Source organism: Bipolaris oryzae (assembly GCF_000523455.1).
Source record: "Bipolaris oryzae ATCC 44560 unplaced genomic scaffold scaffold_65, whole genome shotgun sequence".
Lineage (NCBI taxonomy): Eukaryota > Fungi > Ascomycota > Dothideomycetes > Pleosporales > Pleosporaceae > Bipolaris > Bipolaris oryzae.
This window is the reverse complement of record NW_006911341.1, coordinates 48477-71957: the sequence shown is the minus strand read 5'-3', so window position 1 is coordinate 71957 and position 23481 is coordinate 48477. Positions and strand designations below refer to the sequence as shown.

At 49.6% G+C, this 23481-nt stretch overlaps 12 protein-coding genes across 12 annotated transcripts; 7 read left to right on the top strand and 5 right to left on the bottom strand.

Moving 5' to 3' along the window:
- Positions 1-236: 236 nt before the first annotated feature.
- Positions 237-783, top strand: COCMIDRAFT_95398 (uncharacterized protein; the record flags this gene model as incomplete). The annotated part of the gene is made up of 2 exons (XM_007689809.1): positions 237-351; positions 425-783. 2 exons carry the CDS (start codon positions 237-239, stop codon positions 781-783), a joined length of 474 nt encoding a protein of 157 aa, XP_007687999.1.
- A 1462-nt stretch (positions 784-2245) lies between these two features.
- Positions 2246-2784, top strand: COCMIDRAFT_26327 (uncharacterized protein; the record flags this gene model as incomplete). The annotated part of the gene is made up of 2 exons (XM_007689780.1): positions 2246-2297; positions 2327-2784. The coding sequence occupies 2 exons, from the start codon at positions 2246-2248 to the stop codon at positions 2782-2784; spliced, it is 510 nt and encodes a 169-aa protein (XP_007687970.1).
- A 274-nt stretch (positions 2785-3058) lies between these two features.
- COCMIDRAFT_36778 (lytic polysaccharide monooxygenase) lies at positions 3059-4285 on the top strand (the record flags this gene model as incomplete). The annotated part of the gene is made up of 1 exon (XM_007689789.1): positions 3059-4285. One exon carries the CDS (start codon positions 3059-3061, stop codon positions 4283-4285), a length of 1227 nt encoding a protein of 408 aa, XP_007687979.1.
- Positions 4286-6054: 1769 nt separating this feature from the next.
- On the top strand, positions 6055-6319 carry COCMIDRAFT_36777 (uncharacterized protein; the record flags this gene model as incomplete). The annotated part of the gene is made up of 2 exons (XM_007689788.1): positions 6055-6139; positions 6201-6319. 2 exons carry the CDS (start codon positions 6055-6057, stop codon positions 6317-6319), a joined length of 204 nt encoding a protein of 67 aa, XP_007687978.1.
- Positions 6320-6798: 479 nt separating this feature from the next.
- COCMIDRAFT_95381 (uncharacterized protein) lies at positions 6799-9066 on the bottom strand (the record flags this gene model as incomplete). Its single annotated transcript, XM_007689808.1, has 1 exon — positions 6799-9066. The coding sequence occupies one exon, from the start codon at positions 9064-9066 to the stop codon at positions 6799-6801; it is 2268 nt and encodes a 755-aa protein (XP_007687998.1).
- A 953-nt stretch (positions 9067-10019) lies between these two features.
- COCMIDRAFT_5305 (uncharacterized protein) lies at positions 10020-11713 on the bottom strand (the record flags this gene model as incomplete). The annotated part of the gene is made up of 2 exons (XM_007689773.1): positions 10020-11182; positions 11239-11713. The coding sequence occupies 2 exons, from the start codon at positions 11711-11713 to the stop codon at positions 10020-10022; spliced, it is 1638 nt and encodes a 545-aa protein (XP_007687963.1).
- Positions 11714-12377: 664 nt separating this feature from the next.
- Positions 12378-13345, top strand: COCMIDRAFT_36774 (uncharacterized protein; the record flags this gene model as incomplete). Its single annotated transcript, XM_007689787.1, has 2 exons — positions 12378-12450; positions 12513-13345. The coding sequence occupies 2 exons, from the start codon at positions 12378-12380 to the stop codon at positions 13343-13345; spliced, it is 906 nt and encodes a 301-aa protein (XP_007687977.1).
- Positions 13346-14524: 1179 nt separating this feature from the next.
- Positions 14525-15238, bottom strand: COCMIDRAFT_26322 (uncharacterized protein; the record flags this gene model as incomplete). Its single annotated transcript, XM_007689779.1, has 1 exon — positions 14525-15238. The coding sequence occupies one exon, from the start codon at positions 15236-15238 to the stop codon at positions 14525-14527; it is 714 nt and encodes a 237-aa protein (XP_007687969.1).
- A 1017-nt stretch (positions 15239-16255) lies between these two features.
- Positions 16256-17267, bottom strand: COCMIDRAFT_36772 (uncharacterized protein; the record flags this gene model as incomplete). Its single annotated transcript, XM_007689786.1, has 4 exons — positions 16256-16488; positions 16541-16746; positions 17091-17115; positions 17264-17267. The coding sequence occupies 4 exons, from the start codon at positions 17265-17267 to the stop codon at positions 16256-16258; spliced, it is 468 nt and encodes a 155-aa protein (XP_007687976.1).
- Positions 17268-18005: 738 nt separating this feature from the next.
- Positions 18006-18155, bottom strand: COCMIDRAFT_95402 (uncharacterized protein; the record flags this gene model as incomplete). The annotated part of the gene is made up of 1 exon (XM_007689807.1): positions 18006-18155. A coding segment is annotated over one exon (150 nt), but the record flags the coding sequence as incomplete, so codon positions are not given.
- Positions 18156-18412: 257 nt separating this feature from the next.
- Positions 18413-20014, top strand: COCMIDRAFT_95393 (uncharacterized protein; the record flags this gene model as incomplete). The annotated part of the gene is made up of 2 exons (XM_007689806.1): positions 18413-19664; positions 19719-20014. The coding sequence occupies 2 exons, from the start codon at positions 18413-18415 to the stop codon at positions 20012-20014; spliced, it is 1548 nt and encodes a 515-aa protein (XP_007687996.1).
- Positions 20015-21819: 1805 nt separating this feature from the next.
- On the top strand, positions 21820-22829 carry COCMIDRAFT_5300 (uncharacterized protein; the record flags this gene model as incomplete). The annotated part of the gene is made up of 3 exons (XM_007689772.1): positions 21820-22227; positions 22294-22307; positions 22373-22829. The coding sequence occupies 3 exons, from the start codon at positions 21820-21822 to the stop codon at positions 22827-22829; spliced, it is 879 nt and encodes a 292-aa protein (XP_007687962.1).
- Between the last annotated feature and the right edge of the window lie 652 nt (positions 22830-23481).

Sequence of the window (23481 nt, the reverse complement as noted above, 5' to 3'; positions counted from 1 at the left end):
AGCGCAGCGCAGCAAATGGAAATTGCAATCGCAAATATTCACTGGCAGATTGCCTATAATTCATTCACAATTTTTGCAGCATGAGAAGAAGAGCTCGATAGCAGCAGCATAGCAATATAAGAGAGCATGCTTTAGACGTTTTATCCATCACGCAAAGATTCGCACTCTTCCAACCACTATAATCATCAGCCTTTCCATCCACCAACCCTCAAAACTAAGCCACCTTTCCAGCTACCATGAAGACTTCTCTGATTGTCCTTGCTTGCGGGCTGCTTACTGCAGTCTATGCCGCCGACGCAAAGCATCACACCGGCTTTTATAAACGTACTAAGTGTGGATACCACTGCAGCGGTAAGCCAAACAAACAATGGCCACACTTGTGTAATACACCGCTAACCTATGGGTTTTTAAAAAAAAAACGCAGGCAACGAACCCCCGCTCGGCTGTCAGAACGTCACGGCAGAGAACCAGAAGAAATGCCAGCCCTTCACCTTTGACGGGTGCTACGACGATGCCGAAATGAACATTCTCAAGTTTTCTGACTGGGAGGGGCATTCCGGTCACTCAAAGTGTGCCCAAGACTGTTTTCTATGGAAGTACTATGCGGTATCCGACGAGTACTGCCACTGCGGCGATCACATCAAGAAAGGAGCGGTCAAGTACGATCCGGAGCTGTGCAAGGCTCCGTGCCCCAACAATGCGGCGGAGAACTGTGCGCGCCCGGGCTTTGCGTTGGTTTATAGGAAGCAGAGTATTCCGGCGCAAAGCAGGGTATTATTCTGAGTACTGAGGTGCAAAGTGAGGCATATTATGGGTTTCTATAAATCGCGCCGGGTTAGGTGAAGGAGGAGGGGGAGGATGAGGAAAGGCTTGGGATGGACATGCTGTGGATTGCATGGAGAAAGAGAAGTTTGGCACGTTAGCATGGTGGTTTTGGTTTTCCAACCTCAAAAGTTTACCGCTTGTTTTTAAGAAGAAAGAGATTCTTGGGGTTGTGCGAGGGAGGGAAGCTAGAGAGGATTAATATTACTATTACATCTCAGCATGAGCCACCCGGAATCTGAAGATGACATTTGACTACAGCAGTGAGTGACATGCTAAGTGGTGCCCTTAACGACATGTTACTGGGCACTTATTCAAATTCAAGGGTATCACAAAAAACGACAATGACTACTTTCCGAAACAGCCGGTCTTCAATGACCACCGTGACATGGTCGTCCGCGGAGAATAAAAGATGTGATCTTGGGTTGCTTTGCTTGTCGTTCCTACTGGACGGGCCGCGATATGTTTCTGTATCGATAGCATTTCCTCCAATAGGTAGAGGACGTTGGGTTAGGCTGAAACATGAGGCGGTTAAAATGATCGACGGGAGTGGCTTTCGTGTATGTAAGTATGCGCACGCGCGCTTCATTGTGAATACGTATGTGCCCTGACTGTGCCTTTGATTGGCTAGTCCAGAATACGTGGGGGCATCCGTAATGTAGATTTTTGATTCTCTGTAATTCCCATGAGACACGAGAGATTGCCTTGGAGATGGGAATGGTGATTCTAGGGGCACCACTGGAATGTGCGTTGCAAAACAACTTCTGCTGGACTTGTCGTGCATGACTTCATACTTCAGCTTCTTGTATCAACTTTTTTCTAAAAGAGTACGTAACACTAAAGAATTACAGCTACAAGAGCCGAGTAAGCAGTATCACGAGTACTACTGTGCAACGGCCACACTGCTTGGTAAAGGATCATTTGGGCGTTCTTGGTTGTTCTTGGTAGTTCTTGGTCGTGTATCGGGACTTCGCCTCCAGATGCTGCTACGTTGCCGAAATCCGAGCCCCGCGTAACAAGGCCCTGACTAGTTGTTAGCCTCGGGCGGGTGTCTTGAAAGAGATCGTCAGGCACCCCCTGCAGCCTGCAACTTGCACAAACGACGACACCAGGCTGTTGGCAGTGGCCATAGGCTACACCCGGACGGAGCACCTGCAGAGGGTAGCGCAGCCGACGGCATCAACTAGATTGTTCACAGACACATTGTCCTGCCGAAGAAATACGAGAGGGCGGTTAATGGGACGGTAGAGGGTTACCTGTGCAAAGGAAGTGGAGTACAAATAACGTAAAAACCAAGTCGAAGACCCAAGGACAGGCCAGGTCGATCACAAGCACGTGGCGAGAGTAAGCGACAAGAGCCTTACTTATCGATACGTCGGGGCCTGGCAGCCACTGGCGCCATATCACTTCCATCAGTAAGTACATGCCTACTTACACTAAACACCATTGGTATTATAGCCGAAGAAACGTAAACGGTCTGTTCATGAAACGAATCTGCTGTCAGTCTTCCTGGTCGCGTGCAAATCATTGCGCAAAACGGTGGGCGTGGTATTTGACGAAGTGATCCTTCGCCAGGGACAAGCGCCCCTGCTACGCCAAAAACGGGAGCGCGTGAAACAAGATGCGGACTCCGACAGCCACGAACAGCAGAACCTCCATCGCGCACCCGGACAGCGACTCCTTCACTCGAGACCCACAGGCTCTCGCGTCTCGCTGCCTTTCCCAAACACGTCCATTTCCCCCGATGCGCCACCTGGTCTTGCTCCTACCATTGGCTCCTCGCAAAGTCAGGGGCCCATATACTACACTCCACTTTTGGGCAGAGGCTACAAGCATGCTGCGAGCACAACCCTCCTTCAGACGCCGAGACTGGGCGTGCTAAGACGTCTTATACGGGACCCATCGACAACTATGGTCCAGTCGTCAGGAGGTGATTTAAAAGCTGCCTGCCTGCCCTTGTGAAAGAGGGCATCAATCCCAGTGATAGATACACATTCACTCGTGACAAGCTAGTCTTTGTCTACATTCATTCTACCTTCATTCACTTTTTTTGTTCCAAAGCGCCGGGCCGCCTTTCTTCTTTGAGCTTCTTTGCTGCTGTCAAGAAACACCTTCACAGAAGCCGCTTCATCACTACACTGTCCTTTCAGCTCTGACTCTACTTTGCAACTTCCAGTCCTTCCTTGCATTCATAACAACCACAGTCTTTACGAAAAGAAAAAGCATTACACACACCATGTATATGAAAACTCTGTCTGTGCTCGCCCTAGTTGGCGCTGCCAAGGCTCACATGAGCTTGTACTACCCTCCCCCGCTAGGCGGAGCTCCATCCATCAACCCTCAGTCAACCGAAATCGACCCCGAGTTCAACTTCCCGCTTGGATGCTGCGGTCCTGATGGAGGTGACAGCAGGCCTTCTCCAGGCCCCTGCCGTGGTCACCTTGACAAGTTTGATACTGAAAAAGCGTCTGTCACTTGGCAGTCTGGTCAAGATGCCTACTTCCAGCTTACTAGCTTTGACTACGACAAAGCCGCTCCCGGCGGTACTCACTATGGTGGATCCTGCCAGGTTGGATTTTCCACGGACAAGGGCAAGAGCTGGAAATTGGCTGCTTCGTACCACGGTGCTTGCCCGCATGCTACCGAAGATGGTTCACCTGAGGCCCAGACCTTTGACTTCAAGGTCCCTACCAACATGCCGGAAGGCGACGCTCTGTTTGTCTGGATCTGGCTGAACCGTGAGCACGAGAGCTTTGAGTCCTGCAGCAAGGTGCACATTGGCGGTGGTGGATCAGGCGACAGCACTGAGCCTACCAAGCCCTCTCAATCAGCATCTCAGCCTGAGGAGCCAGCATACTCTGCCACTTCACCCAAGGAGACTCCTCAGCCTGAGACACCCCAACCTGAGACAACCCAACCACCCAGCAACGATGACAGCTACGACAAGGAACCCGCTGGCGACAATAACAACAACAACAGCAACGGCAACGGCAACGGCAACGTCGTCACCGTAACCACCGTAGTCGCAACCACCATCTACAAGTACAAAGCCGCCGAAACCGCTACTCCCGATTCCCCCTCGCGCAACTGGGGCCGCGCCCACCCAGCCGTCAAGCCCAACACACGCCGCTACCAAGTCGACGGCTCCCGCTGCGACTGCACCCGCGACGCCCTCACCCTCGCCGCCCGCTGCTTCTGCGACTCCCCCGAAAAATCCATCGAGCGCAAAGCTCTGCGTCTGCACCGCCGCACCTTCTACAAGCGCACCGACGCCTGCGACTGGAACTCTGCGCCCGCCATGGAGACTTCGTACTATACTATCGATGCTAACTGTGCTGCTGGTGCCAAGGATCGCATGCCGGAGAGCGATAAGTTTGAGCTGGGTTGGGATGTGTCGTGTGGTGTTGTTGAGGGAGAGAGTGAGTATGAGATCAAGACTATGACTTGTGATATGTATGGTTAGTTTCTGTGTGCATGGGTTTATTTGGTTGGTTGTTGGACTTGTTTTTCTTCGTACATATCCTTCTTCATTCTTCTTCTTCACTCGTTCATCACGTTTTCTGGACGCTGGCTTCTTCTTTTTTACTTCTTGCTTCTTGGTCGCCACAGCGCCACCTTGATTGCTTCAACTTTTTTTGGTTGGTGGAGTGTTTGCAGCAATTTGCATGACGCAAATGCGCTTGCTTTGTGTATCTGTACTGGGATGGAAATCTTGCCGCCACTTGGGTGTCCTCGCGCTGGATTATGCAATGTACATATCTAGCGGACGGGTCAGAATTAGATAAAAAAGAGAATAACGTCCGTCCCTACGTGCCACGGTGTATGATATAAAAGAATACTTTTTCTTCTAGAACCTTAGCATATTCTCAGCGCGCTTCTATTAGAAAAATATGAGATATATTTATATATTCTTACTCTTATGCTTTTAGTATATTGGTCTCTAATGTGGAAAAATATACTTTGAACTATACTATTGCTCATTCTATTAGTACTATGTATTAGGTTTTCGTTAATACACCTTTATTTATATATAGCTTATTATCCTAAAAATTAGGATGATAAAAACTAAAACAATAGTATATATTCATAGTAGATACTATTATAATATAATATTTGCTATTATCGCTGTTTGCGCTACATAAAGATGCTCATACCGTTACTATAGAAATAATAGAACGGCACTGTTCTCTTATCAGTCCGCCTCCGGATTATAATTAATCAAGTAGTTTTCTTCCTAGTCAGCGCCAGTGCCAGTGCAGAGTCAAGTTAGGTGATGTGCAGCTTACTGGCGGAATAAGTTAGTGCTGAGCAGCCTATGCGCTGTAAGAGGCTGCGCTCTAGGGAGCAATCGCAAGGTGTACAAGAAGCTGTATTCGATAAAGAGCTAACTGTCTAGTTACTCTACTTACGTAGTGTTTATTTACTCGTCGGAAAAAGTTTACGCTAAGGTGTCTAAGCACTTTATCTGAGTGCTGCTTATGCGGTAAGCAGAATCCGAGTGCTCTGGGCGACAGCTGGATTCTGCGCTCGTCGTCTGAAGTTTGTTCAGATGGCGCGTGCGTGTAGATTAAACAGAGATCCTATAGAGGAGCTTTCTAAGGAGCGTTCAACCTATTATGGTAACAGTCTTCTACTATGTAGTATATGAAATATACTGTTTATTTCGGAAATGTAGATTACACCTAGATTTATAGCGAACTTGCGTTATGAAGCAAATAAGTCACGATAGGTTGTAGAGCTGGCTGCCTCAGCTAGTGCGCTCAGCGCTCGCACAAACATCTGCCCTGTCCAACTGTGACAAATTTTCGGTACTTCGGCAAGGGACAAAGCTCACCACCATCCCCTGCCCTACTTGCGAAATCTTCGGCGACCTCTAATATTGCGGGCATAAGCGCTGTCTGACATGCATACTCTAAAGATCGAAATAAGGGCTGAATAGCGTACATCCCTCCGCAACCGACATCCCGGAAAGCCGGAACTAGATCATCCGTTCACTTAAATCGTAGACTGTTTATAAACGAATTAGTCCGTTCCGGCACTCCAGTATGTCTGGTGTGGAGATATGCACGTTATATATATAGCCTGCTCCTTTACTGAACCAAGCGACACTTCCTATTACCACGTCTTCCTTAACACTGATAAACAATCAAACCATAAACTGTAGGACAACTACGTATCTCCACTCTTTCTAGACTACTAAGCTAACAGACCTTATAGACTTACTAAGTAACGATGCGTTTCCTCTTCGGGATCTTGATGCTCTCTATAGGCAGTGCATTAGCAGGTCCTGTAGGCTCCGATATGCTATCCGTTAGAGGTATTATTATCTACTTTCAACTCCAAATATAGCTATAACATTCTTCTAACTTCGTTTCTAGATCCACAGACTTCTACTGGGTGTCGAGGGTGCTACCACAATTGCAATACATCCTACCCCCGTGGCAAACCTCGTAATGATTGTTATACGGGATGCCCACGTCTATTCCAAGATTGTTAGGGAGATAGCCAATAGTTAGATGCGCCTCAATCAAAACCCGATCTGCATGAGTTGAAGTCCTTCTTAAACTGCATTTGGCAACATGATAGATGACGAATGTCTATCTCTACGTGTCGGGGCGCGCGATATGACGAGGCTGTATATGACAGCGGAGTAACACTAACTAGAAAGAAAACTCAATTTATTACTAGCTAGATGGGGGCTTGTATAGAAGTAAAGCTATTATATTATTATATATATCATATTTACCTATATTCAAGAGTACGATAAACTATATTAGATTCTAGAATGGAAAGCGTTCTGTTGTACAGTACGTCCTGGCACATACGGATGGACATTAAGACGTTGGTGTTGTGGCTTTGGCACCGTCTTACAAAACAGTGTAACATATGGGAAATTTTTGAAAGAGTTTATGTTATGAGCGTAGTTTGAAAGATTCAGTAGTGTATTATTCTCTCCGTTTACATTCTACAAAGCACTCAACCCAATACAACCTTCACAGGCCCCTTGGAGTGCGCCTCCCATACATGCTTCGGCACCCACCCACACGCCACTCTATACGCGACCCCCTCCTTACGCTGAATCCAAAGCACATTGTAGAACTGACACACCGCACCACCGACACTCTCTTCTGCCACACCCTTCCTCTGCCTCCGCTCTTCAAGCACCTTCTTCTGAAAATGAAACCAAACCCTCTGCTCATAATTCATCCGATGTTGTTGCGTCGCATTAAGCTCTAGTAGCTTCCGCTCATTCTTCTCCATTTCCACACGTACCTGATTGTCAATTTCATCTTCTATAGCACTGAGTTCCGGGATGAGAGCACTGTTTTCATTGTCTTTTGCTGATTCCTCGCTAAACGCCATGGACGTGTCGAACAGCAGTGCGCGTCTCTGCCGCATGGTGAGGAGTGGCGAGGCAAACTCTGTGATGTTACAGTTATTGCCGTGGAAGTAGTAGAGGTCTCGGTAGGCGAAGACGTGCCATTCGTATGTGCTTTCGAGGTCTGTGGCGTTTGCGCTGCCGGTTGATATGGCAATGAGTTCGACGGGGAGGTTGGGGTTCATGCTGTCGAGATTCATGTGGCGGAGGAGGCCGGCAAACATGCCGTTTGGTTGTTGGAGGACAATGACGGGGGGTGCTTTTTTTTCGCGGGGGCCGAGGGCAAACATGCGGTCTTCGAAGACGGAGACTTTAGCTTCCCCCCAACTTACCGCACTGGTGTAATTGCGGGCCCTGAGTATGGTTGCGGGGAGGAATAGGGCTGAGTTGGTTTTGAAGGTTAGGTAGGATGTTGTGCAGAGTTCGGGTTGCCGCGAGGCATCGAGAGAGAGCGGGATTGGATGTCTGAAAAGCAGCTTTCGATCTGTTGCATGGCTAAAACTCTGAGCTTCCGTACTAGGTTCTTCGTGGGATTGCCACTCATTTGGAAGCGTGTCAGGGGAACTTGATAGCTTGGCATACTCATTAAATGTGGGCAGCTCCGACATCAGTTCCGACTGTGCTAGATCATTAGACGCATACCACTCTATCAAGTTTTGTGTTTGCCAGCTGCCGGCTCGTTTTCGCATTTTATCGTCGTTCATGTAGGCTAGGCCAGAGCAAAGACTCGTTGGATCAATGAAACACTGCCATCCGCACCATGCCCATGATGGAAGGCTGGATACGCCTTTAGATGTGCTTGACGGACTGCCTCGATCTACGCGCCGCTGTGCAATCTCAAATGGCTGCCATAGCAGAACATGGTCGAGAAATATGCTCGGTATGCCCGATATAAATTTCCCAGGGAACGACCGCGACAATGCGCTCAAGACACCCGAAAAGCCCAATAGTGCATCTTGGGGATAAGAAAACTCCCGGCCATTGTACGGACAGATCAGATCGACGTAGAAGCTGAAATCAGGCCACCACCGGGTCGCAAATCGTTTGCCCATGTCCGTGGAAGAGGAGATGGTTTCATAGTCCTGGCCTGGTTCGAGATCCGCGCCGTCCCACATGCAACACTGGCAATCCCAAAAGATTCCTTTCTCAGTAAATACAACGGCCCTTTTACAGAGTATTTGCTCTTGGAACGTCCATCCTCTTGTCGCCCACCGAGATTCTCTCAAAGCCTGATATCGATAGTCCATGGTACGGACGACTTGATCTCTGTTGAGTACAGAAGTCTTTGAACGTTTCAAAAACATGTCGAAGCGAGGCCATTCTAACAATTGATCACTTTGGTACATGGCATCCGGTGCTGCAGCAATGATGGTGAGATACGCTCCTGCGTATATCTTGTCCATCCTTGTGACTTGATCGAGCGTCCCTGCATCGTTTTGCACAATGCAAAGCCGGTCGACCCAGAGATATCGTTCACCTAATGCAGCTGTTACGCTCATAGCATGTCTGATCACCCCCGGTAGGATCTCTGCAATAGCAGAGCTGGAAAAGCATCCAGGCGTTTGGAGGTCTACTATGCTCGCGGCGTCAAGGAGTAAACTGCGCGGTGCCGGGGTAGAAGAGTCGCGGGTTTCTGGCCAGGTATAGCTTAGAGCCAAGTAATGATCCGCGGAGGTTCCTGGCACGATGCACTGGTCGTGGGTGTCGATGAGCCATTGAGGAACGTCGTTTTGAGGTTGTTGTGATATTGGCTTTGGGATGCAGATATCGCCATGTGATGAGTTGCACACTTCTATCCACTGGCGAATTCGACTCGGATAGCTGACTTGGTCGCCGCTTGAGGCGGGAAGCGATTCAATGTCCATTCGAGTTATGTGCAAAATTGGCTTTGAGATACAGATAAAACAATGCTTACGTTCTTCGTTATTAGAAAGTCATCTCTCAATATCCAGTGGGTTTAAAGCAGAGGAAACAAAGTCCATTATTTAATTCATCATGTGCCGTCGCCAAGATGTGGCTGGACCTGAATTGACGAGGCAGCCGTGGGTCTAACTTTTTTTTGTCGGTATGTGTCCAGCTGAGGTTTTCTGTTGCAGTCTTCTATGGCTAATAAGCGCCCGAAAAACGCCACCATCCACTCAGTCGCTGCGATCCCTTGACTTGAGCCGAGCCGTCCCCCTCTCAGAGGTGGGGGGTACTGCACGTAGACAGGGGGATAATTAGTTAGTTCCGACAGCTCTTATATTTCTAGACATAAGCCGCCTCCATACATAGAGATGATTTCCCGGCGATTGCAAACCGTGCGGGGCAGCATTGGATGAGGTCGTATCGTCAAGTCCTACAGGGGCTTGGTATAAGTAATGCGGTTCAGTACATGGCTTCAGATGAAGTCGAAATACAAATATCAAGATTGAGACACTGGAGAGAACAGCAGCATTGATACCAGGGAACCGTAATATTTGAGGGGTGGTCACAGATAGGATGTAGAAAGAGTAGGGACGATAGTATGCGAAGTGCATAGTAGTGGAGTTGAGCTTGTTTGCGACCAAGGACCGTGCACTGCATTATGCCGACAGTAGCGATGGACCATAACGCAGCATGTTTTCATTGCTGGGTACTACATGAACTTAGCTGCATGGTGTACACTTATGATTAGAGTGGCACATAATTGGATTATTTCTTTCATTTATTAAGGACATGACTACGAAATGCAAATTCGTATAATACAACGACAAGCAAATTGGGAACTATTCCACTCGCCATATATCCACATCCAATCATAACAATTTCATCCTAATCCTGTCTCGTGTGGAAGCACTTATGATGACTTCCAGAACTCACCGCCCAACCACCTGTTGAGCATCTCGAGAGAAGCCTCGGGCTGGTCGTACGGGACCATGTGGCCACCAGCATGAAGCTTCAAGAAGGTGAAGTTACCGCTGGACTTGACCTGGCCAACAGTCTTGCCATCACCGTCAATCTTGAAGTCCTTCATCTCGGCCTTGTTGTAGTCCTTAGCACCGGGCCACTCAAGAGCCTCAGTCCAGGCCTTGTTACCGAGCCAGTTGCAGATGTAGTCAGCATCACCGGCGTAGATGAGGACGGGGATCTCGGCGAGGATACCAGGAACAACGCGGTGGAAGGGCTTCATCCAGTCACCCTGAAGCAAGAAGTTGCGGTTAATGTCGAAGTTGCAAGATTCGTAGCCAGAGACCTCGGCACCGACAGCCTTCATGACCTCCTTCTTGTTGAGGTATCCCTGAATCCAGTCAAGCTCGTCATAGCAGAGAGAGTTGCTGCCACATGGCTTGCGAACGTCATAGACGTTCTGGCCAGTGCGCTGGTAAGGACCAATCATGGCGTTGTTGCAGTAGATGGAGGCGGGAACACAGGACCAGACAGACTCAGAGTTATAGCAATTCTCAATGAGGCTGGCGCAACGGGGGTAGGCGTTGTCCATAGCCTGGCACTGAGACTCGTCAAGGACGGCAGGCCAGCCACCCTCACCGCAGGCCATGGGACGGTAGTACTCGTACTGAGTAAGACCATCGGTCAGACCGTTACCGATGAGAACGGACTGAAGGTTGATGTTGCGCTTCTTGTGGGAAAGGATCTCGGAGGCAAAGACGGGGATGTAGTGACCAGCGTAAGACTCACCAGAGATGTGGAAGCTCTGGTGCGAGTACTCGGGGAATTGCTTGAAGAAGAGGGTGAGCAGGGCGTAGATGTCCTTGCCAGCAGCAACAGTGTTGCTAACTGAGCCGCTCGAGTATGAGTATCCGACGTTGACGGGCTGGTCGAGGAAGATGACGGAAGCATTGCTGTTCCATGAGTATGGGTTGTTCTGGATCTTCTGGTCCTTGGTGATGGACGCGGGACCGAGCTCCATGAACAGACCGGTCAGCGAGGAGCAGCCGGGTCCGCCATTGAGCCAGAGGACAACAGGGTCGTTCTTGGGGTCATTGCGCGACTCAAAGAACCCTGCAATGCATTAGATACACGGAGTGGCGATGGCGGGTGTTCATTGGGGTACTCACAGTAGAACAGGTGCTTGTCCTCCTCCTCATCGTCGAGGTAGCCAGAGTACTGCTTGACCTTGTCGACGCCGAGAACGCTGGGGTCGACCTTCTTGGCCCTCAAGCTGTACTGCTCGAGCTTGCCATCGATCTCGCGCTCCTTCTCGCCGTCCTTGTTCTCAACCCAGACGCTCTGGATGTCGGCGCCCTTGATGATGTGATCCCACTCGCTGTCAGGCTTGCGGGTGTGTGGCTTGGGCTGGGAGAAGAAGGCGGCCTTCTCGAAGCTCTCAGGGAACATCATGGCGACCTCGTCCCAGATGGCGCGCGCCTCGCCGGTGAGCGACTTGAGGCTGTCCTCGAGGTTGTGCATGCCCTTGGCCCAGGTAGATTCCTTGAGCTCGCTGAAGGAGCTGGGGAACTTGAGGACCTGCTGCTGCTGGGGCGCAACAGCAGCGGCCGCTCCAACGAGCAGCGCCGAGGTGGCTACCTTCATGGTGGCGGGTATGCTAAGCTTCCAGAGCCGTAGCTATATGTGATTGAAGAACAGGAAGAGCTTCTACCCGTGATGGAAGAAGCAGCTGATGATGGATTGGGGGAGAGGGGGATGGAATGTGGAGGGAGAGAGGGTGAGGGAGGGTTAAGAAGGAGGAGGTGAGATGGAGGAGGTGTGGGATAGCTCGTGCGGAGGAGCCCTTGTCCAGGCAACGGAGCATGACGCGCACCCCCGAAGCTTATCAGAGAGGCTGGCGCGTCCAAGCTCGAGCATCACATGGGCTTAGCGTTTCACGATAGCTGACCGGCCCATCTATGAGAACGGGACGATAGACGGCCCTGGCAGACACGTCAGGAACACGACCGTCACCGTCTGTTCTGCTGCCGATGTTGGGGGGCGCGTTCTCTGCCGAGTGCCTGCGCCTGGCAGCCGGAGCAGCTAGAGAGCTCGACTAGGCGGCCAAGTGCAGCAGAGTACCGCGGGACCTGCATGTGCCCGATCTGGCCTAGCGCCCTTTGAATCATTCTGAGTGAACCGGCTGGTGCTATGTCATCCGCTGAGGGCGATGCCCCCACCAAAAATGCCATCCAACTTTTATACCGCGCGCCCGGCACCGGCACCTCGACCACACCTACCCCCCACAGAGCCCCCATAGATCGCCAACATGCCTGTCGGCATCATCAAACCGTCGAACCAGATCAAGCTGACCAACGTGTCGCTGGTGCGCATGAAGAAGGGTGCGAAGACCCCGCCAAGCCCTCTGCCTATTCTTATTCTGCATTCCACTTACACGCCGCAGGCAAGAAGCGCTTCGAAATCGCATGCTACAAGAACAAAGTCCTCGAGTGGCGCAACAAGGTCGAAAAGGATCTTTCCAATGTCTTGCAAATCGAAAACGTCTTCCTCAACGTCTCCAAGGGTCAAGTCGCCCCCAAGACCGATCTCGAAAAAGCCTTTCCCAAGAAGTCGCTCGAGGAAATCATCATAGATATACTCGATCACGGCGAGCTGCAGGTAGGCGAGAAGGAGCGCAATGCCGAGCTCGAGAGGACCAAGAATGAGGTCATCGACATCGTATCCGGAAAGCTGGTGGATCCCAAGACGAAGCGCGTGTACACAACAGGCATGATTGAGAAGGCGCTGGATCAGCTGAGTTCTGCTGCAGCGTCGCAGCAGAGTGAAAAGGAAAAGGGCGAGGCCAAGGAAGATGGTGACGAAAAGGCAAAAGCGAAGGAGCTACCAAAGTGGACTGGCGTCGTCACCAACAAGTCGGCCAAATCGCAAGCCCTGTTTGCCATGAAGGCGCTCATCGCTCATCAGCCAATACCCGTCGCTCGCATACAAATGAAGCTGCGCATTACGTGTCCAACTTCTGTCCTTAAACAGAGCATCAAGACTGCGCCAAAGGCCCAAGCGGGTGCCGAAGACAAGGGCACAGTAGGTACCGTCAAGGATGCCATACTCGGCCTCATGGAAAAGGTTGAGAGCCAAGATACCGTAGGCGCAGAGTGGGAAGCGGTGGGCCTCATCGAGCCCGGTGCGTTCAAGGGTCTTAACGAGCTGATCGAGGGCCAGACAAAAGGAAGGGGCAACGTTGAAGTGCTCGAAATGGCGGTTGGCGCTGATGATTGATCGAGTGAGTGGAGACACGTCTTTTCGGCACGCGTCGCGTGTTGCTCTCGCTCTCACGTGCTGGTATTCCACTGCCAGAAGAGGAAATAGCCTGCGTAAGGGACGGTGGGCCCTTTCGCGTGGTGCCTCTGGAGTAAAAATGCATGGACTTATACGGTCTGCAAGGGCAACATGGCAAACATACTCCACCGCTCCTTTGCTTGCCTCACTCTGCAACATAGTCATGCGAGCACATACCCCGAACCATACACAGCTTCCGTGCACGGTTCTGCCGCACTCGGGCCTTTGCGACACAGCGGTAAGCACCGCGCTGTGCGCACGTGACTCTTTCACATGCCGTTCTAGCCCTTGTGTATCGAAAGTTTGCATGATGGGAAAACGATGGCTTGGACGACTGGAATTCAGTCATTGGTTAAATCTACCATCTCAGCGCAATCCAATATACATACATTTGCTCTATCACATGTTTTCTGCATTGCTCCATTCTTGCATAACGCCATGTGCCCCCACGATTGGTACATTCCGTACAACGGACGGGTCTCCGTTTGACCACTCTCTCATCCCGAACTAATGCAGTAATACCCGCAACTAGGATTGATTGCATATGGCCAAGAAACCACTCGCCGTGGGACAACTGTTCCTCACCCCCTCTATCCCGCATGCTACTCAGCTCGTCATCCCCCACGCAGACAGACAGTGTGGGGGCTGAGAGTGAATATTCTCTCCATCTATTTCCCCAAATTATCTCATGTATTCAAGGTGAAGTGGACAGATGAAAATCATCAAGTTGAAAAATTGGATACTTAATATTCTTGTTACAAAAAAACTCCATAAATGCTATCCCTGAATCCAACTCCACAATCTGCAAACTTAATCCAACAATCCCCCTTCATACCCCCCCCCTCTTCCCCTCCCCCTAACCTTTTTAATCTCTCTCACTTCAATTCTGCATATGTATCACAATGTGTCATAACGTCGTAATTACCATTCCCAACCCGGGGCAAACCCATCAACAAAAGAGACAATAAAAGAGTGAAAGGAAAGTTCATAACCCAAACCATGCAACCGTAAATCATGACAAATGAAAGAGAACCAAGACGTGGCAATCAGTGACGTAAACAACAAGGAAAGAAGAAGGATAAAAAAAGGAAGAGGACAAGTATACCAAGCTAGTTCAGCTCAGTCCCACCAGCGTCGCCGCATCACCCGCCCGTTGTCACTCAAGATACCGAGTACATCGGCGCTGCTAGTCCGTACGCCCCACACCCGTTCAATCGGGTCCGCAATTGACGTCCAGTCCAACCGGTGCACGTCGTGCATGTCGAGGACCGCGCAGACGAGCCATGGTGAGTACATGGGACAGCTGGTATCTTGGTACAGAAAGGGGGACAGTGGGCTCGGCGTCGTGTCCTTGTCCTTGTCCTTCGAGGTAGTGTTGTTTGTAGTGGTGCTCTGAGCAAATGTCAAAGGATGAGGTCGTTGGTGCTGGTAATGATGGTGCTGTTCTCGATGTTCTTCGTCGTCTTCTTCTTCTTCGTCTGATGCAATTGACTCGTCGTCTTCGTCGTCAGATTCCATGCTGCTCTCCGTGCTGGTCGGAGATGTGGTAACGGACGAAGAGCTGGCACTCAATGCTTCTGACAGCATCGACTCGTCGCTCATTTTGGTCTTCAGTAGAGGCAGCGTACTCGCAGACCTGAACACTCCCGCTGCAACGCTCTCCTCCATGTCATCGTAACCTGCCAGTGTCTCCAGTGCCCCGGTCGACTTTGAAAACGACGATTCTTCGACGGGCGTGACGCTGATGCGGAGAAATGGCGAGTCGAATGACTGAGATCGTATTCGCACTTTCGGGGAGGAGGGGGTCTGCGGTGCAACGGCAACAGTCGCCATATTGTAGCGGCTAGGGCGCGAAAATCCGTCTATGTGGCAACCATGGAAAAAACAAAGAATTGAAAGGGCCACAGATATATAAAGTATAAACATAGTCTACCCATCCCTCACTAAGGCTTATATTCATCATAGTTCCCTCGTGCATGCACCCACCCGGCTCGCTGGCCCTGCACCGCGAATCTGTGACCACGCCACGACGTTTGTAACCAGACGAGGCTGCAGTGCTTCAGAGGACCGTTTTTCGGACGAGGCGTACATGGCGGGGGAGGGGTTGGTGTTAGTGGGTGGAATATCATGACACTGCGTAAGCCGAGAGCTGCGACGGGTTGGTGCACCATGCATGGGAGACAGCACACTCCACACTTGGCGGTTAGTCCTCCAATGGCCATGAATCGATGAACACCAAGGTACAGGGATCGAGAAGTGTATCACGAGCCCAGGACTTACTGCTTCTTCGTTTCAAGTGTACCCGCTACGGTAATGCTGTTTGCAATGCTGTCGATGTCTCATTAGTAGCTTGCGACCAGATTTCATCATACAGTGGAGTAGCGTGTCCGGATACGAGCAACACATTGTCGCGACTCCTTCCTTGATTTTTAAAAAAGACCCATTCTCGGAGGACAACGATGCACCACGATGGACTTGATAAGCATAAGTGTTGTGTGACGTGGTGGACATAGTATGGCTGCACTGCCGACGATGGTCTTCATTTGTCAACAACGGTGCGGGCCGAGCGCCGCAAAGCAACCATCGTGATGCAGAAAATCATTGAACCTGTCGGTAGTAGAAAACGTCAATTCATTCGTTGGAACAAGTCGAAATTTGAATGTGTGATTTTGGTACAGGCTGTATTCGGCCAACCCTAACCGTGGCGCATCATTTCACCCCATATCGTGCATTGCCGCATGAAGTGTAAACGTGAAAGCCAATGAAAGCCGTTTGATAAACACCGTAAGTGCACCACCCATTTCGTAAAGGCATGTCCCAGCCCCAGCTGCCCAGCGCAAGCGAAAACATTTATCCCTTCTTCTTGGAGACACCGACGGTTCGGCCGCGGCGACCGGTGGTCTTGGAGTGCTGACCACGGACACGAAGGCCCCAGTAGTGACGGAGACCACGGTGAGCACGAATCTTCTTCAGGCGCTCAAGATCTTCACGAAGCTTGGAGGCAACACCGTTGGCGAGGATCTGGCTGTTCTTGCCATCGACAATATCGCGCTGCCTGTTGAGGAACCAGGAAGGAATCTTGTCTATGTGTGTGTCAGCGATAGTGCAATGGAAATAACATTGGCCGCTGCGTACACTGGAGAGGGTTCTGGATGATGGTGACGATGCGCTCAAGCTCTTCGGAGGTGAGGTCACCGGCGCGCTTGGTGAGATCGACATCGGCCTTCTTGCAAACCAAGTTGGAGTAACGGCGACCGACACCAGTGATCTTGGTCAAGGCGTACATGACCTTCTGCTTGCCATCGACGTTCGTGTTCAACAAACGGATGATGTATTGGAAGCTGTGCAAGTCAGCATTGCTCTAACCGTGCGAGAACGAGTCAAAATCGACATCGCCTATATGCGTGTGCGCAATTCCATTCTCACAGCCACCAGCTATCGCAATCCGCCTGTCCAGTCCAACTAGCATGCTCAATTTTTTCCAACTCTTCCAGCCAGATCCTCATTATCCTATCGAACACGCCCTGCACACAAGCGTCTACCGTTGCTCTTCTCACTGGCTCTTGCACGCCATTAGACTAGGGAGGCGGATTGACATAACGGGTAGCTGATATCGAAGCGGGCATTGCGGCAAGCCGGAAGCGACGAACGATGCGTGAACTCTCAGGATGGTATCTTAACATACTTAGACTTCTCTCCGGAGACGAGCGCTGTGCGATTGTCAGCATGTCTGTACTATGCGTGTCGGGTCCTTTACCACTGCGACCCTGCCCTCTGCGCGAGCGGAATGATTTTCGCTCGACACACGAGAGAAGTCGCAATGAGCAAGGGGCTTTCAAGCAAGCAGGGTGTACTCACACATGATGGCGGCTTGTCGTACGTCGATGTGGTGTTGTCGATGCTCTGTCGAGTGGATTATCGAAAATCATCAAATTCACCAGCAAGCGAGTGGGAGCCAAGACGGCGGCACGTGCGCCAAGCTAGTCCTGTTCCAGTACTAGCCCCTTCGACACCAGCTCTCCAGTTATTGCATGTAAGCCCTTGTGTTGGACTACACTTTGAGAGCCACTTAAATTTGTTCCCACATCGTACTGGTGGTATGAATTGAACGATATTCTTTTGTGGCCTTCCATCCAGAATGTCACCTCACCGCTCTTTCTTGCTTTGCTGCTTGTTCAGTCCAGTGGTGGGCTGTGCAAAACGAACTTAATGGTGCTGCCTAGCAATGCGCTTCCAGCATTTGATCCATCTCAACTTACAACAAAAAACAGTAAAACAAGGCACGAGACTAGCCATGTGAGTGAATTCACGTCATGGCAATATTGCTGCCTGCATAGCCAGGCTGACACTCTCCAGCCACATCCCGCTGTCGCGCGACAAGCGCCTCTCAGGTGGTGGTGCAGTTTGTACTACCTTCAATTCATGGCCCCCAACTCACTCTTCTCTGTCCGAAAGACATGGCCTGCCATCGCACTTTGCTTACAACGCCATACTTGACAAACCTGTCATTCTGGCCTCAAAAATCAATCCCAGGAATCTCTTTTGGTCATAAATTCAAGAGTGTTACCCAGTTGTCCTTGTTCAGAATTTCCTCATTGTGTCATGTGTGGCTTCGGCCCCTGCCAATCTCCGCGAGCTGGAGCTTACCCATGCGACTGCGCCACACATTTAGCCCCAACAATTCACCTCGAGGCGTCCCGCGCCTGAATGTAGGCAAGGCCATCGATAGTGGTGGGAGCAGGGTATGCCAAACTACTTCTTAAATTCTTCAGAACACCCACCGAACCAGTTCCCGCAGCTATTTGACCGTCTCGCCCTACCCTTGGACTACCCGTTCTGTTTTTACTGGCCTTATTTCTAGACGTACATTCAACTCAACCTAAGACCCTTCGTTGTTGGCTATCCAGGATTTCACTACTATTCTTTCTTACTGGATCAACTCATGCATCCATCGAAGGTCTCTTCTAGATATTATAGTCACGGAAGCGGACACACCGCTTAGCCATCATGTCCATTGGACCTGGTTCTCCAACGATGACCTCTCTGTCTCCTGCAAATACATCTGTCGGCACCACTCATGACACTGGCTCTTCGGACGCGATACCTCATATGCCTGGACTCACTAGACAGGACACAAACTCTTCTACTGGAAGTGCACTCAGACTACCCAATGGAAATTGGGCATTCGAAGTCAGTGGGGTCTGCCCAAGTTGCCATCATCACCACAAATCGCTCCGGGTACACGTCAGGATCGCGAACGATTTTACCCAGGTTCGCGATGTCTACTGCAAAAGGTGCAAGCGCTTATTGTTGTCTTCTGGAAACGCCAACGCTACGCGGCTATCTCTTCTGTCTACCATGAGTCTAGATCCAGATCCCATTGAAACCGAGTTTCGTACCACTTTGATTCATATGATACGGGCTTCTACTCCAATCGCGATGCTCTCTCCTGTCCTCACAGTCATTCCAGAAGTGACATCGGCCGGTCCATCACGGGAGACTTCAATCCGTTCCAGGTCCGGCAGAAGTTCCCGAATGCCTACAACAACCTTTGAAGACAATCCCTTGCAGAAAACAGTCCGCAGTGTCGCTGACTACAAGCATAATAAGAACTCTTTAGTCGAGAGCCGGCGAATAGTTTCCAATATTACGCAAAAATTCAGAACGAGATTCTTCAAGTCGCGAAATATCCCCTTCAACCTTGGTAAATGGTTTTCGAGGAAGGAGAGCCCAAAGTACGACAGCCATCATCAGGATCCGGCATGCGCACCGATCAGCGTTTCCACTACTATTGAAATAGCGCCATCCCTTCGTGAGGAACATATGGGATCACCAGAGGAGGTCGACACCAACTTTGATTTAGCTGCACTTGATGTATGGACCTCATCAACCACTGCTGCGGATGCACTGGCTTCACTGAAAACCTTGGACCCTCAGGTCCTGCGAGCTTTGCCTCCCCAGAAGCGAATTTCATGGGGTCGTAAGCAACTCACCGAATTCAAAACTCGTTTCTCTGGTGTCGCGGCTCATGTAGCTCCTCCTGGCATGGCCAATACCGATGGTGTCACTGAACGCGGAGAATATCTACATTGGCTAGAAGGCGTATCCCCTCGACGCCATTCCATCCTGGCATTTATAGGGGGCGGAGTTCACTCCTTTGAGGATAACGACTTTCGCAGAGCAAGTGATCATACACTCAACGGTCGCCCGCTAAGCATGAGTGAAACGCACCTTTCGGAAGCTGATACCCTTGTTGACGGTGCAAGCATCTCCTCTGTACCACGTCATCTCCTCGCCGAGACCCTACACCGAGAAAATCGCAGATCATTCCCACCCCGCCCTCTTTCCATCGATAACGTTGTTCACGACTGGTCACAAATTCAGCGAAACAGAGCCGAGGCCCGGAGATCCATCGACTCAACCGCAACTGGAGGTGCTGTTCGAAGCATTGCTGCAAGGAGCCATGCTTACAATCGCTTATCCCGCAATTCAATAAACCGTGCTTCCTCTTTCTACGGTACAGAGCCAACTACCTCGCGAGATCAACTCCAAACCAGTGAAGAAGCTGAGCATACTGACGCTGGCGCTAACGCATCACTGCGTCCATGATCACTTTCCCCATCACCACCGAAACTCTAATTGGTATAACGTCGCAACGTGAATGAACTCGAATGGTTTGTCCCAATCTTTCGGTCTCTTGTTTTGGAAATTCTGGGATGAGTTTTACATTCTCTTGGTTATTTATTGGATTTTGCAATTTCTGCTTGCTCTCATCAACTAGACCCGTTATAGACCAAACTGAGTTTCTTTCCTACTACCTACGCTGCTGGAACAGTGTCCGCATGACATTTTAGAACACAATCGCTTATTTGGCCAATGAAATACGCATTCCAACCAAAACCTCGCAATTCAGTCATATCAATTGGTAATGATGTAGCTTTGTTTCTCTTTCGCACAGTTTCTGAGGTGAGTAGGGAACTCTGACTTCTACTTGAGTCAGGCTTTTCGTATAATAATGTAATGAATAACGATTATCAACTTTCAACATGATGCCCATCATAGTTGAGAATGAGCTTGAGTTGTTTAATTATCTAGTATGCAAGTTGGAAATAATAGTTACTAAAATCTCACCTATCACACAAATGTTGACTTCCAAGGACATCAGACCGTCATACAAGATGATGGCTGAGCTATCGACTGTAGACTTACCCATCATCGGCTTTTTTTCAATAAAATTTGGTCATTCTATCAAGAAGCATAGAGTTAATAGAGTAGAGAAGAAATACCATAAGTGAATAACATATGTCATTAAAACAGTGGACACATTACACACTTGCGTCACGAGTTACATTTTCAACCTTACACAAAATTTCCCGAACTTTCACAGTCAGTTCAATAACACGGAAAGTTTATCACAATATCGACATCTCTGCAAATCGAAACAATGAAAAACAGGCATTTACATCTCGAGTACACTGTAGAAAGATAAGTATCACACTCGGTCAAAATCCTGCATTAAGTTGTATGGAAACGACGTACGTCTCCTAGGGAGCACTGGTAAATGTGACCGCCGTGTACGCAGCAAAACTTATATTGGGTTCCGCAAATCTGTTGGTCTTTTGTGAACAAAGTAGTGGTGAAGAGTGCACACCAATGTAAAGGCCAAATATATCGCGAGTGTCAACGGTTCTGCGCACGACTATAACTCTTTTTTTCAGTCGCATAAACCATCCTTCAAGCAGTCTTCTCTGGCGATCGCCAAGATATGTTGTAACGAGATCGAAGGACTGCTTAAAATGGCATCAGCTGGTCCTGATGCTGACAAAGTTGCAGAGACAGGGGTATTACGAGAGCCAAGGCCAAGACTTGGATTACATGATCCGGTGTCTTACATCGATATGATTTTCACTACCACTACCAAGAGCTGAATGCTTATTAACACGTAGCCAAGAACAAACTTTACTTTGACTTGGTACTTGTGACTTGTAAAGGCGGTGTCATACTGTGAGGCTGAAGGACTTCAGAGGGTCTTTTTACGACAACATCGGCTAGCGAGGTGAGCATCGTGTATTGGTGGCTTCTTGATCTACTGGATGATAGCTTTCACGATGACTTGGGTGTGTTATGGATGTGGAGAGTCTGACTGTTAAATTAACAGACACACATGTTTGTCATGACGACCCATGAAAGTGTAAACATAGAACAGAACTTTGTTAACAAGATCTTAATGTAGAATATATCGAGAAGTGAGATTGACAGAGTCCAAGAGCTTCAGAGTCCGATGTATGTAGATGACTCGATTGCTCTTGTCCAACACCTATATAAGGTCAACAGTGCCACTTCATTCCACAGCATCAACCATCAACTATCATCTAGCCACCAACCAATCCTTTACCAAAACCTCTTCATTAACAATGGCCCAAGTCCTCGGTGTAGTAGCCAACGTCCTCGGTGTCTTTGGCTTCTTTGCTTCCTCTTTCCAAAACCCCAACCCAAATACCTGCAACGTCCGCGTTGCAGCAGCCCTGAACGGTCCCGATCTCAGCGGTGCTGACGGAAGCATCCAAGCAGTCCGTATTTACAATGAGAACCAACAACTTATTGGTTCTCGAGGCGGCGGCTACATTGGCAGTGGCGGCTTCGCTGACTTTGGCGTCCAACAATCTAACAACCAGCAAGCCATGTTTGTCCAGATCCAAGCCACTAACGACGCAATCTGTATCCCATATGCAACTACTACCTTCGTAGATGGCGCAAAATACGGTTGGATCGGTGATTGGGGCGCCTTCTGCGGCTTGAACTGGTACTACGGTAACGTCGCAGTAAGTCTCTTCTGCCACCAAATATCCCACTTTATCTTTCTTTCCGCGTACTAATGAGCAACATAGGTTGATGGCAGCTAGTAAGCATCCACTCATCAGCTACAACAGTAAAGTCACCAGACCACTAACTTTTTAACCAACACAGCAAACCCAAATGTACATGGATCGACAACGACCATACCAACGACTTCAAAGCCGGCATGCTAATGATCCACTGGATCGACTTCACCAATAAGAAAACCCAAGGCTCCCGCCCAGCCGACTACTGCCGCTACCCAGCTTTCCGCGCCTACACGCCCGAAGGCGGATCCATCTTCAAACGCGATGTCGCCGATGAGCCTACGATCGTGGACCACAGACTCGTCATTAGTTCCGAGCCTGGCCACAACGCGACTGAACTCTGTGCCAGCGACACTTCGCGTGGTCCGGACTTTGTCTCTCTGTTCGAAGGTATCTATTGCAACATGGAGACTCGCGAGACGGTGCCTGTTTGCGACACGAGTGTGACGGAACTTTGCTTTAATGCCGAGGCCAAGCAGCTGCAGAAGCCGGATGGAAGGTTTGAGCAGAAGAACTTTACTGAAGTCATCGCATGGAACTGAGTGTGATGGTTGGATTGACAATGCCAGATTTGGCGGCTTCGGCACGGCTTGGTGTGCGCTTGTATATATACCATCACACCGTTGAATTTATTCATAGTTTTCTTTTGTACTTAGACGGCGCAGTTAGATTACATTCGTTTAGACATTGGGAATTTCGTAACTAGGACTTTTATCTGAATGATTTTCTAGGCTAAACATAAGTGTTTGATCCGTGTTCAATAGTAAAGTTCTCGTAGGTGCTCTGGAAGCCACGCACGAACACTGTCTTGAACCGAGCCCTACGCCGCCGATTTCGATACCTTCCCCTTTGAGCCACCTCCAAAAAGAAAAAAAATATGCAATCACAACAAAAAACATACAACAGCGGGGATTCGCTAGTGGTCACCCACCTAACTACTAGTCCGCCGGTCAAAGACTTAACGTGTGGAGAACGAACGGGATCCAGTGCTCAATTTTGCCGATGGTCGTATGTGGCAGAACAAATTCGATTGGAAATTTATGTAGCAAGTCAAAATGAGAAAAGAGCCCAATATTTGATAGTCGATCAACCTACTAGCAGAGTGGACTTATGACTGGCTACTTTGCCTGCACGTTGAGTTTCTTCGATGTCTCAGTGACATATCCTGACGGTCTTGACGCTTCCTTATATCTT